General features: G+C 41.9%; 1 protein-coding gene across 1 annotated transcript; it reads right to left on the bottom strand.

Annotated features, from left to right (window-relative positions):
- Window positions 1-2718: 2718 nt before the first annotated feature.
- On the bottom strand, window positions 2719-13431 carry ADAT2 (adenosine deaminase tRNA specific 2). Its single transcript, XM_074144622.1, has 6 exons — window positions 13372-13431; window positions 13065-13169; window positions 5318-5468; window positions 4658-4764; window positions 2878-2950; window positions 2719-2759 (listed from the first exon to the last, which is right to left on the bottom strand). The coding sequence occupies exons 1-6, from the start codon at window positions 13429-13431 to the stop codon at window positions 2719-2721; spliced, it is 537 nt and encodes a 178-aa protein (XP_074000723.1).
- Between the last annotated feature and the right edge of the window lie 74 nt (window positions 13432-13505).

The following is a 13505-nucleotide window of genomic DNA, read 5'->3' on the forward strand; positions in this document are numbered from 1 at the left end:
ACAAAAGCATCTTTTATAACCTTTCTGTAACACGATAGTTTTAGCTTGCTATCTTCCTTTCATCCCCCTTTTCTAACACACACGTTATTACCCTTGATCACTCTTAAGAGAAATTTTTTGTCTTTGTCACCCTCTTGAGTCTCCTTCGGCTTTGAGGGGGACTTAAAACTGTTTTCTCTGTGACAGGTTACTACTGACTGCTGTGACAAAACATTTCTGTTCCACTTCTAAGGACTGCAGAATTGGCCACAGCTTTTAAAGTGTGTCGTGTCCTACTACCAGTAATCTTTCTGCTTATTTACATGGCTCCTACTGTCACGCGACCCAAATGCTAACAACATCCTTCTTTGAGAGAAGGCAGCGGGGAAGGAAAGTGTCCTCAGCCCCTCTGCAGAAGACCAGAAGCCAAGAGATTAAGGTCCTGCTCCAAGACAATATGTAGGCTCCAATTCTTGCTGTCACTGGGGTCAGTGACAAGCCAGAAGTCCAACACCTTCCTTTAATTTGGGCTTCAGTGGCTTCTTCAAGGTTGAAATTGAGAACTGAATGCATGGCTATATAGTCTGTATAGCTAAATAGCTATCTTCTATCAGCAGCCAAATACCACAACCACAGGCGTGACCGTTTCTTTCCAATAAAGCCATCACGGTCATTAAAAATGGCCTTTTCCTAATTAGCTTTTCCGGCTGAGCCGTCTGGTTCATGAGCCCTCCCAGCTCCAAAGCTGAGGAAAGACACACAGAGTCACAACTTCTTCTGCTTATGGAAAGGAAAAGGCTCAAAGTGTGCTAGAATAGCCAGGAGGACGGGGAAGGGTCACAGGCATCAGTTAAAGGGCTTAAGTTAAAGGGACGCTATTTCTGAACTCTGAAAATAGCTATTGCGGTAAAAAAGCTTCTTTCCCATGTCACCGTGTAAACAATAAGTAAGTACACAAAACGCAAATTCTAAGTTCATAGGAGCAGTGGTGACAAAGTAATGCTTTTCATGCTCTTCTAAAAAAACACTTTTGAAAGTATTTATTAGAATCACCAGTTTTTATGGTCATAGAATTTTAATCACTCATTTACATTAAAAACGTTAAGGCATTTCTCAAATTTCTGAATATCAGCTGAATAAACTACAAGCACTTTCATGCTTAAGATAAGCATCCACTAAGAGGTATATAATGAAGATTGAACTGTACTTGTATTCTTAATTCATTAGTGGAACTGTAAGGCCCTCTTCTGGATTATAAATTACTGCACGGGCAAGCAAAGCGCATGGAAATGACGAAGCCACCCAACACTACGGAAAGATAAACAACAGCTCAGAGATATTTTCTTCATACTATTACCAATTTAATCTCCCGCTTTAACACGGCTCATCTCAGTTACTATAAATTGTTAGCCGAGAACAACTTCTTAGTGGATCCTTAACAATAAAACATTTCTTACACTCGTATTCCTAAGGGGAGCGGGCAGTCTGAAGAGAGTTGTGGGAAGTTTCTCCAAGTGACGCTTCCTTACTCTTATCAGCAATAGCATATACAATCTGAGACATGCGATTGTGCATATACCTGTCTACGTATGTATGTGACTTCCAGGAGTTATGTTTCAAAATCTAGCTTATGCTGGAGGGGGTGTAAAAAGCAACGCTGAACCACTACAACGGTCTTATCTTCCAAGGACCGTACAATTCCTTATATGCTTTTTGAATAAATATACACACACAAGGGCTGTGAAGGTCTTACAAATGTCACCATCCAAGAGATTTACTTGGATTTGCCTAAGCAAACAGTTACTATTGAAAAGCACGATGCTTCTCCACAGGCAGAAAGAAAGAAAATATTCTAGAATGTGCTGTACAGAATGGTGTCATTTTAATGAATGGGCAGCAGGTCGAGGGAGGTCATCCTCCCCCTCTACTCTGCCCTGGTGAGGCCACATCTGGAGTACTCAAACCAGTTCTGGGCTCCCCAGTTCAAGAAGGACAGGGAACTGCTGGAGAGGGTACAGCAGAGGGCTACAAACATGATTAGAAAGACTAAAACATGTCTGTTATGAGGAAAGGCCAAGGGACTTGGGTCTTTTTAGTCTGCAGAAGAGAAGACTGAGGGGGGATCTGATCAACACCTATAAATACTTAAAGGGTGGGTGTCAGGAGGATGGGGCCAGTCTTTTTTCAGTGGTGCCCAGTGACAGGACAAGAGGTAGCAGGCACAAACTTGAACATCAGAAGTTCCATCCAAACATGAGGAGGAACTTCTTCACTTTGCAGGTGGGAGAGCCCTGGAACAGGCTGCCCAGAGAGGTGGTGAAGTCTCCATCTCTGGAGACATTCAAAACCCACCTGGACGTGTTCTTGTGCAACCTGCTCTAGGTGGACCTGCTTTTGGCAGGGGGGTTGGACTAGATGATCTCCAGAGGTCCCTTCCAACCCCATATCATTCTGCGATTCTGTGATTCTGTACTGGATCCATCTGGCTGTAAACAAGTGAACTTAAGCCATAAATGTTCCTCTCTCTAAAAACAGCCACTTATTCTTCTGCTTGGTCATGTATGATAATAAGAAATCACATACATAGAAATGCAGGAACAGGTATTATCCTAGTAGTAAAAACTCTGTACAGAACATTAGACATAGTTTAATTGGACTGTACATTTTAAAAAAGAAGGACACTGAAGAAACCTTCATGCATAATTTCTTGGTTAGTTTCTGTCTCCCATCAGCGTAGGGCTAATTACGATGGTCCTTTTTCCGTACTTTCGATTTTGGTGCTGCCGAGAAGAAATAGAAAGGGAGAAAAACTATCAGAAGTGAATTACAGCAATACCAGTGCCAGCGTTCTTTTAAATTAGGTTGGGATCAAAATGGATCCATTAATGTGAAACCTACCGTTGGGATTTTCTTGTCTGTAGAAAGCTTTTAACATTTCCACGGCTTCTTTGGCACGATAGCCAGAAACGCACTGTTCAAATTAGAATGATGGTCATGAGCACATCTGAGAATAACGTATTCTCTGCTTCACAGTAATGCCTTAAGTACAGAGTAATTGTAAACAACTGCACTGTCGCTTCCACTAATTTAACATGTACCTTTAACTATTTGGGGCTCAGAAAATCTCCTTTGCAGGTAGAATACCTCATACATTTGAAAAATACTAAGTTAAGGCTTAGTAGAGTAAATAATTTCCCTACTAACTCAAAATTAGGCAAAACAAATGTTCTTAGTAACTTATGAAAAATGTTAATGCAATTTCCTTTTTTTTTTCCTTATTAATGTGTTTCCAACTTACTTCGTATATTCTTCAAGTACTTGGCAATGTAAGAGACATACACCAAGGTATTTCTAGATAAGATCCCTACGAGACAACATATGTCCACACACCTATTCTTTATTCCTAACAGTCACCTCTCAGACCCTTTTTGTCTTTCCAAAGTACTTTTCCAGGCCCTAAAAATTAAGGACAAAGCATTTAAATGTCACTAACATTAAATGAATCTCTGCCCTCACTGGAAAACAATGAATTACACCTATACATCCCACTGTAGTTGCTGACAAAGGGCTTGTAGTAGCAAGAATCTTCTCCTTTCTTTCTTCTGAACGTATAGAAAAATTAAATACCACGTGCCAATTTTAGCAAATAAACACTCTTCCAGTACCAGCTATACAAATCCATTCAGATGCTCATCACACAAACACCCCGACAGAAAGATTCTTAATGTTTTTACACTGGACTGCCAAACAGCATTGTCCTTCTGAGCCCTGAGTGCTTATTTACAATGCTGAAATATATTACTTATTTTTTACATACATTAGATCAGAAATGCTAAGTGTGGAAAAAAACTCTAAGAACCCTAATCAGTATCCTTCTTTAAGGCGGGATCAGCTACAACTATGTATAATGTAATGAACATAATGCTATAATACTCTCTGTATGTAACCATAGGTATACGTATACCAGTATAATGCTGTAAAATGTCTAGATTTACGTATTCTATCCCTCCACTGAATGCTTGTCCAGCCTGTCTTAAATGACAAAGATGCTTCAATCTCCCCAGACATTCTTTTCCAGTCCTTCAGTACCCTCACTGTTCAGAAAGTTTCCCAATATCTAAACTAAATCTCCTCTGCTACTTTTGCAGACCGTATTTATTTTGAGATTTGAACTATATGAAGTAGTTCTAAGCTAATGCATTTTACCTCGTATAGGGATAGACTGGAAGCAAAAATACAATCACTTCCAGTGGCTCCGCTGAAAAACAGTGACCTAGTAAGTTGCTGTAACTTGATCTTTAATGATTATGTGTTTGTACATTCTGCAGTTTAAAATAACTTTCCCCTCATCTCTTCCTGCAGCATAGACTTACTGTTCCAAGTATTCCGAATCTTTTAGATATATTTATTCCCTACCATGTTCCACAAGTATAATTCTTTCCTCTTCGATGCATCCTTTTAACTATTTTAAGACTGTCATCGGGCTTTCCCTCAATTTTCCTTAATTTAAGGACTGAATTTTTTTTACATTATTTTCTTGTAAAGCCAGGTTTACCTGACTTCTGGTCATCTTTCATCTGAGTTCTTTTAAACTGATGCATAACATTCACAAAGCACGGTAACGAAGGCAGGCACAGTACCCTCACTGAAAACCAAAGGGGAACATTTTATAGCTTACTTCAAATGGTTCTCCGGTGTCTACCATATCATCGGATGAGATGCTCAGAACTGAGCCACAGCCTCCAAATCGCTCATTTCGACAACCATATATGACCCGTGGAATTTATGTGAACCAGTTAAGGTATTAAGTTAAAGCGAAAAGCAAGCAGGAAATAAAGTAGCCTGATTTAAGTAGTCATTACATTTCACTAAAATGTGCTTGTACCTTTCAAACTGGATTAGTTTGCACTACAGTTCCTCCCTCATAAACTCAGAACTTACGTCTGAGTAATGTATGATGTATGGCTGAAGATGCACATCCAGCCTTCCTCAGGAGAGAAGCATGAATCTCAAAACAGATGCATGCAAAGCCAGTGTTCAAAACCAGACACTGAACTGAGATCAGCTCATTTTACATAATAACACATATCTCTAAAATGTATTTTTACGTCCCTAAGAGAAATGGTTGTTTGTCATAATTGCACCATTTCTCTTTCATTCTTGAGTCCCTCCCTATTTACCACACCGTAAACGGAGGTGGGTGCAGACTCCAAGACCACAAGGTGGTACCCCCTGATGGCTTTCCCTGATAGCGTCAAGCCCCTCTCTGTGGACTCACTACCAAAAGAATAGCATTTCGACATACGGTTTCCCAGCACGAATAAGCCTGAAAGGATACTCATCAAGCGAATGGCAGCTGCACACATGATGCAAGGCTCCACAGTTACGTACAACACCGACTGCGGAAACACTTCTGTATAATCTCTGTTGTGTTGCTTGCACCACTCAAGGACCCGATCGATTGCCACCATTTCTGCATGTCGAGTAGCCTAGGAGATAAAAATAAAACATTTTCTTAAAAGTTTGAATTGATTCACAGCTTTAAACTTCTCACTTGTACAGATACAAATTAAATAAAATGCAATGTCGTAAAATTATTCTTTCAAGTCCACGGCACGATGGCCTGACATCTAATTTATTAATAACGCATTTATTTTCACTTCTGTAATGCTTTCTTGAGAAGATTCTTTTTAGTACACCCCTTTGCTGCTTCAATCTGCAGAAGACACTTCATGCAGCCCAAACTGCAGAAGAAATACTCAGGAAAGAACATGTCCAACCTCAATCTCATATGCAGCACGCACAAGGTCCACAAGCGCAAACCAGTCTTCTCTTCTACCTGTTCCCCAGCAGAGGAGTCTGCTCAGAAGTTCTCCTCTCTCTGTCATGCCAGCACAGTAAGACAAGATGTGAGAGCTCTACTTGAGGCTTAAGAGACACACAAGTAATCGGCAGGGATTGCAGCATATGCCTGATTACAAAAAGATAGAAGAATATTGATTTCTCTTTTTCTAACCCAGGATGACTGAACAATGAGTATCTCAGAGGTCACAGCAATAGATATGGCACAAAAACCTGAACAGAAGAAATGTTGACCTTAATTGCAGAGACAGAAAAACAATCAGTGATGTCCCAGTATGGCTCTAGAATGTCTGCAGCAGAGTGCTTTGCCAATCAAAAGTCACAGCAAAAATATCACAAAGTACTAGTTATGAAAGGACTCTCCAGTTACAAAGCCTGATGCTTATTTGCATTAAGGCTGTTAGTATTTTCTTTCTTTTTAATCTGTTCTGGAATAAGGATGTTTTTGACACAGGCATTAGACTAAAACCTAATCCAAATTATACTTGTACCTCTGCTACAGATGCCTTTATGTGACTTCAGGTAACTTCCTCTCAATACATGAATTTGAGTTAATGTTCCAGCGCTATGAAGATCTGTGGGGATAACTGTGCGATGCTGTACAATATATAGCAAAGGACTCATGCAGATAACTTTGTTTTAAGTTTAATACTGTTTAAAAATGTTTTAAAACTCCTTCAGAGATCTATGTTGCCTATGCCTACGTTAGCAAATACTGCAGTGGAAGAGGAGTGTATCTGTTGAGCAAAACAGGGCTGAGGACTCAACACCAGTTCAGGGGAGTTCACACGGGCCCAGCTCCAGTTTAGTCCTATGGATGGTATATTCCCAGCAAGAGCTGGAGTGCGTTAGGTGTGCTCCCTGAGTGCATATTTCACTATAGTTTCATCTGAAAGGAAGACAGTTTGCGACCTCTGAGACAAAAACCTGGCTTTTTGACTCCTAAGCACTAATTACGGAATCACGGAATTGTCAGAGGTGGAAGGGACCTCTAGAGATCATCTAGTCCAACTCCCCTGCTGAAGCAGGATTGCCTAGAGCACATTACTCAGGACTGCATCCAGGTGGGTCTGGAAAATCTCCAGAGAAGGGGACTCCACGACCTCCCTGGGCAGCCTGTTCCAGTGCTCTGTCACCCTCACCTTAAAGAGGCTTTTTCTCATATTTGAATGGAACTTCCTATGTTCCAGCTTGTGCCCGTTGCCCCTTGTCCTGTCACTGGGAACCACTGAAAGGAGTCTGGCTCCATCCTCTTTAGATAGGATTTAGATAGGTGGGTTCCAACCCACCCTTTAGATACTTGTAAGCATTAATAAGGTCTTACAATTAATAGTTGTAAACATATAAGCAATAAGCCTTCATTACCGGAGGAAATCATGCCTCTAACCCATGACGCTGCTTTACACTGAATACACCAAGTAGCTTTTAGGCCTCTGCTGATCTTGAGAGTAAGAGTCCAGAAAAGCCACGCAGTTGCTGGAAGTCATATCAGCTTCTGTGGCAATAGAAGACAGCTATGGAAAAGAGATTACACTAATATAGACTATTGCTACATCCCGGTACATCTACATCTTAAGTAATACATACTGGTTTGGTCATCTCGCCTCATGCAGACATGGGAACACCAGGATGAGTTCACCACAGGGTGAGAAAGGATTAGCCAAGTTACAGAACAGTCTTTGTACAAACTAGACTACAGCTCCTATATCACCAGGTACGGTCATTCGTTTTCCAAGTTAAGATGACTACGGTAGAGGTTTATAAAAATCAAGAAAAACGTGGAAAAGCAAACAGTAAATTGTGATTTATCATCTCTCATAACAAGCGGGCACCCAATGAAATTACCAGGCAGCAGATTTTAAACAAACAAAAGGAAGTACTCTTTCACAAAGCACATAATTAAATTGTGGAACTCATTGCCACAGGATGCTATGGAAGCCAAAACCATAAATGAGTTCAAAAAAGGTTTAGACAAATTCAGGGAGGATATGTGCACAGACAGCTATCAGAAACAACGATCCAGATACAGTCTCAGGCTCTGGAAGTCCCAAAGCAATTCACTTTCAGAAGTGGAAAGGATGTGCAAGGGGAAGGTTTACAGTACTTTCTCCTTGTTTCTTGAGCTCCTTCCTTAAGCATGTGCCACAGGTCCCTCTTAAAGACAAGATATGGGGGAAAAACACGACCTTCTAGGTTATTTTGTATTGAGCTATGACTAGACTGCCTTTTTTATTGACTTGCTGTGTGTAAAATAACATACAAAAAGGATGATTTTCATTTTGAGTCACTGACTCAATTCATAAGCTTCTATAAACCCCTACTGTTTTTTAACTTACCCTATCTTACACATTATTTTAAAGCCAAGAAAACAAAAGCAAGTAAGAGTAGCGAGTGAAAAAGAGAATTGTTAAGAGAGTGGCAAATGGTGTTCCAAGGAGAAATTATTTGAAGCTGATGTCAGTGGGGAAGAAGCCTTGACAAAACCTTGAAATAGTGCCCCAAACTGTGGCAAATGATTTATAGACAAATAGAGATACCACCGCTGCCCTGAAAAGCTTACCTTCTGAATCTTAGACAAGAATGAACAAGCGAGAGTAAGGGGCGGGGGGCAAAGCTCGTAGTTCTATATTAACTCATGGCCTCATTAGTAATTTCAAAGTACAAACGATACTTCATTTTCAATTATCATGTACTGTACTTGCAAGATGGTGCGGGCAAAGACACGTGCTCCAGTGACCCAACAGAAGACAGCAGAGAATTCTGCATCTATCAACAAAGGACCTAAGACAGACAGCGTTTTAGTGGGAGGCGAATGATTGCATCATGCTGTCGCGGATGGAGTGATGCACTTCACTCGCAAGAGAGAAGCAGCAATAGATTTTACTGACATAAAACTGAATTAACAAAGTTCAATGGTAAATCTGACAGTGGTTTAACAAGATTCGATGGCAAGGTACACTTAATTATTTACTGCAGAGGACAGGGTCAGAGAAAACTGGGAGGAAGACCCTCCCATTGAGTCACGAGGTTCAGAGAGGAACCCCTTGCATTCTAAACTCCTTCCCTTAGAGGTGTCTAGGTGCAGCTGGATCCAAACTTTTTTATGTCTAAAGGGTTTTATACGCGCAATCATTCACAGAATGATATGGGATTGGAAGGGACCTCTGGAGATCATCTAGTCCAACCCCCCTGCCAAAAGCAGGTCCACCCAGAGCAGGTTGCACAGGAACGCGTCCAGGCGGGTTTTGAATGTCTCCAGAGACGGAGACTCCACCACCTCTCTGGGCAGCCTGTTCCAGGGCTCTCCCACCTGCAAAGTGAAGAAGTTCCTCCTCGGGTTTGGATGTTCAAGTTTGTGCCCACTACCTCTTTCAAAGTTTCAGAGTGCTTATTCCCAATTCATTTATTGAGTATCTGACATGATAAGGAGTCTCTCAACCTCAAGAAGTACCCTTGAGAGGCATGCCCTCTCAAGGGGAGACCCTTGTGTGCAGCCTCTGCTGTGCAGGAAAGCTCAAAGGGCTTTTGGGCTGCTCCCTATTTATGGGGGTAAGATGATGGACTCATCATATTTACATACCGACTGCAGATGTTTGTTTCTTCCAAATTTGGCTTGAGTCAGACACAGACCAGCACTGTGCTTTATTGCCATAAATTAGCCATTGGTTATAGTGTTGTTATCTGTCTCCCCCAAATCCACTTTGAGCTGGATGCAGCCATCACAACCAGATGCAGCCATCACAACCACCACTGGTGGTTATCGTTTGAGCAGCGTTATGGGTAAAGGTCATATCGGGGTTGGGAGGAGCCTACCATCACACACACACGGGAATAAAGATGCCCAAAAAAAAAGATTTCTAATTTGGAAGGGTCCCATATGTTATAAGCAGGAAAATTTTCAGGTTGGTCTGAGGCAAGACTGCGAACAAGCAAGTGTGGGAGCTGCCAGAGGGAACATGGTACTGGCACAAGCTTGTGACTGTTACTGCCAGGCTGTTGAAAACGAATGTCTTAAACAGACAGTTGTTGCACTATTACCCAACAAATACAAGTAATGTTGTGCCTCACTATTTAGAAATGCTGATGCCACAGCCATGCTCCTAAAAAAATAAAATAAAGTAAACACAGCTGTACACAAACTCCCTTCTTCCAACAGCAACTTTTTGCAGAAGAATGTGATGATGATCAATAATTTTGCGGCAGTATCTCTGACATTAATGTGTTCTGCTACGGGCACACAGGGCAGAAATAAAGCATGCAGGGTGACAGGAGACAGACTGAAAAAAATCAGAGCGCTTTAAACAACTAAATCTTTTTGCCAAAATGAGCAGTTTAGGAACAGAATGGAAGAGAGCATAAAGAAGACACTACCCGCTCCTAACTCCAGTCAGTTAGATCAGAGGGTGCAGGGACTTACTTAAGGAGAAGACAGGGAATTTATTTGACACAAATAGTAACACGTTGATTCCTGAGCAACGGCAACATTGTAGAGAAGGACTGCACATTTACCTGGGTAAGTGATCAATTTTTAAAAGTGGAAAGAAAATTTACAAGGAGTGAAAAAAGCCGAGAGCAAAGACTAAGGGAAGAATCACCAAACGTCAATCTCGCAAAACAAATTACATAAAAAGTAAAAATGTCTTGAGACAAAAGATGTGAAAAAGGAGTTAGAACTACTACAGTGACCTTAGTACTATTCCAAAACAAAATGAATATTTTGCTTTTTCAATAAAAATGACATGGAGACTGTTGTCAAAAGACACAGTAAGAGTATGGAAGCAGAAATTACAGTGTATGGGATAAAGAATTACAACACTGAAATGATGGAATTGCCTAGGGCATGGAAGAGGGATGAGGGGTAAAACCCCAAGTTGACAGATCATCTCCATCAGAAAAATACTAAAGAACTTGTGCATGAGGCTGGCAATCCCATAGCAATGCTTTTGAGAGATAGATAGATAGATAGATAGATAGACAGACAGACAGACAGACAGACAGATATCACGTGACTGAAACGTGTCAGTGCAAACAGAGTCACCCTAGTGAAAAATAGGAAGGACATACAAACCTGACAACTACAGATCCAGGACAGTCTCAACAGCAAAACATGCATCATAACAAACTTTGATGGTAATATTATAAGGACTAGTCTATGAAAGGGAAATGAAATAAAATAGAAAGTGGATTTACATTAGCTGACACTAAACTAACTTAGTAACTTTCTTTGACAAATGTTTTTTCCAGGCAAGAGAAACACCAATCTCATCTCTCTGAACTTCTACAAAGCACCTGGCACAGCACAATAGATGAAATTATTGTCAGCCTGGGGAAGACAGCACAGCACAAGAAATACAAGGTGAGCAAGCAAAGAAGAGAAGTTGCATTGGAAGGGAAAATATTTATCCAGAGGGAACTAATCAGCAAAGATGCTCAAAGATAATTTTGCTTAGTGTTTTCAGTCATGAAATTGGTTTTAACTGGAGAAACATGGTGTGATGTGTTTCATGTGATGAACGACATTATCAGAAGAGCCAGGGTCAGAGTATCACTCAAGAAGTGGATGGCCTTACAGACGGGGAGTAAAAACAAACAAAACAGCAAATGAAGAATAACAAAACAGCATTAAAGACCAATTCAGCTCCAGAAAAGATGGGTGAAGTTATTTCTAGGAAGACTGGGAAGTATTATCATTATCAAACAAGGCACAAAAGTCCATCTGGAATAAAGTATACATTTCTGGTTAAGTGAAATCAAGAAAGATGAATCAAAGCTGGAATGGATGTATGTAAGAATTATTAGAATGAGCACAGAAAGAAAGTCTATCCTCTGAGAGGAGATTAAATATCTGGCTTGGGGAAAACAGGGAAAAACAAAAGCCAAAAGGGAGTATGACTTTAAATAACTCCAAGCTATGTAAAATAAAGGATGACGCTGGCACAACAACAGAGAGATATAAACAGGCCATGAAAAGTTTAAAATCAGATGTTTTCCAGCCATCTGAGGAATAATGTTCTGGAGAAGTCCTCTAATGTGAGGTGGGATGAGAAATGAGTTAGGACCTTGACAAATTTACGATGTCTGCTGGAACTCAATGGTTCAGGAGATTGTTTTTTTTTTCCCAGGATTGTTCTTAAATAATGCCAGAAATCGTTAGGAGAAAACTGAAAACAACTTCCTGCATTCAGACTTCTCAGAAAGTGCCTCTTTTGTGCTCACATTTTCTTTTAGACTCTATGGAGCAATTAAGTATCTGATACAAAATTCAGAAGCGCTGAGCACTGACAGCATTTCCAATCACTGTAATGTAAGTATTTATGAAAATTAAGCCACAAGAGAACTGAAACTTGAGCTGAACAGAAACTGCACAAAGAACTGGCTTTCAAGGAAATTAACAGTTTACTGTTCCCAAAATGTAGATGAGTTTTTTAAATCAGGCTGCTTGGATTTAAGTACATACCTTCAGGGCAACCCTGATGTTAGTACAAAAAAAGTCCAAAAGCTTCCCTAATATTTTCATGTTGATTCCGATTTCGTTATCGGTTCCGTCCGTTATGTTCTGCCCGTGTGATTTTTACACAGCATGAATATCTCTGGCACAATTTTCCCCAGAAGCGCCCGCTTCCCCACAGTGCTTACGCTGATTTAACTTGAGATCCCGAGCTTCTCTGACTTTCTTGTGTTGTATTAGGATTATTTTAACATGTTATGGATTGTCCTGCAGCACAAGTTAGTGTAATGATTCATTTCAACTGTTACATTTTTGAACTTAAAAGACTCATTTTCACCATTCATTATATTTTCGGATTTGAAGCATGTAATATAAATTACAGCCAGATCCCACAATCAGATCCGTCTATACACAACTTCCAGTTGCACAGAATCCCTGATGGCTTTAATGGGTCTCCCAGCACGTATAAGAGCTAATCTGACGGCTTAAATTGCAAGCATCGCGTCTAAAATTTACAGGCAATATTTTTTAGAAAGAACACCTTCGTCAAAGGAACAATTTTGCTAAACTAAAGGCGGGATTTTTGGCAGCCTACACATTCTCTGACTCTACACAACTCCCCAGTCCCTTGTCTTACCCCTGCCCCTTCCAAAATAAGACTCTTATCCGCCCCGCCGGTGCCGGGGGGGGGTGGGTGTGGGGGGTGTGGGGGGGCACGGGGCCTGGCCGGGTCTGTGTGTCCCCGTCCGTCCCCCCCGGACTCGCCCCAACTCACGTTCTTCGTCTCGTTGACCTCGTTCCTGCCCCTGCCGATGGCCTCCCCGTTGTACACCACCAGGCATCCGACGGGAACCTCCCCGTTCTCCAGCGCCTCTTTAGCCTGCAGGACGGACGGACGGACGGACAGACAGATGGACAGACAAACGAGATAGGCGTTAACGAAGCCCCCCGCCCCCGGCGCTGCTGTGAGGGAGGCCGCGGCCCGCCCGCGCCGGGGCTCCCCTCAGGCCTCCTCCGAGGCGCCCGCCCCCCTCACGGCCGGGGGTGGCGGCGGCGCGAGCACCCCCTCGGCCCGCACTGACCACATCGAGGGCCTGGTCAATCCAGGCCACAGCCGCCGTCTCTTCCTCCTCCTCCGCCATGGCCGGCACCGTCGGAGCGCGGGCGGTGTTTCCGGGGGGCCGGGCCCGGCCGGGCACCGCGGGCGGAGCCGTTG

Source organism: Numenius arquata, chromosome 2 (assembly GCF_964106895.1).
Source record: "Numenius arquata chromosome 2, bNumArq3.hap1.1, whole genome shotgun sequence".
Classification (NCBI taxonomy): domain Eukaryota; kingdom Metazoa; phylum Chordata; class Aves; order Charadriiformes; family Scolopacidae; genus Numenius; species Numenius arquata.

What these genes read in the sequence shown, in the direction of transcription:
- ADAT2 (XM_074144622.1), bottom strand. Translation starts at nt 13,431, where the DNA reads ATGGCGGAGGAGGAGGAAGAGACGGCGGCTGTGGCCTGGATTGACCAG. An exon ending in AGGTCAACGAGACGAAGAAC is followed by an intron (nt 5,469 to 13,064) that starts GTGAGTTGGGGC and finishes TTTATCTCCTAG; the next exon opens with GCTACTCGACATGCAGAAAT. An exon ending in ACACCGGAGAACCATTTGAA is followed by an intron (nt 2,951 to 4,657) that starts GTAAGCTATAAA and finishes TAATTTGAACAG; the next exon opens with TGCGTTTCTGGCTATCGTGC.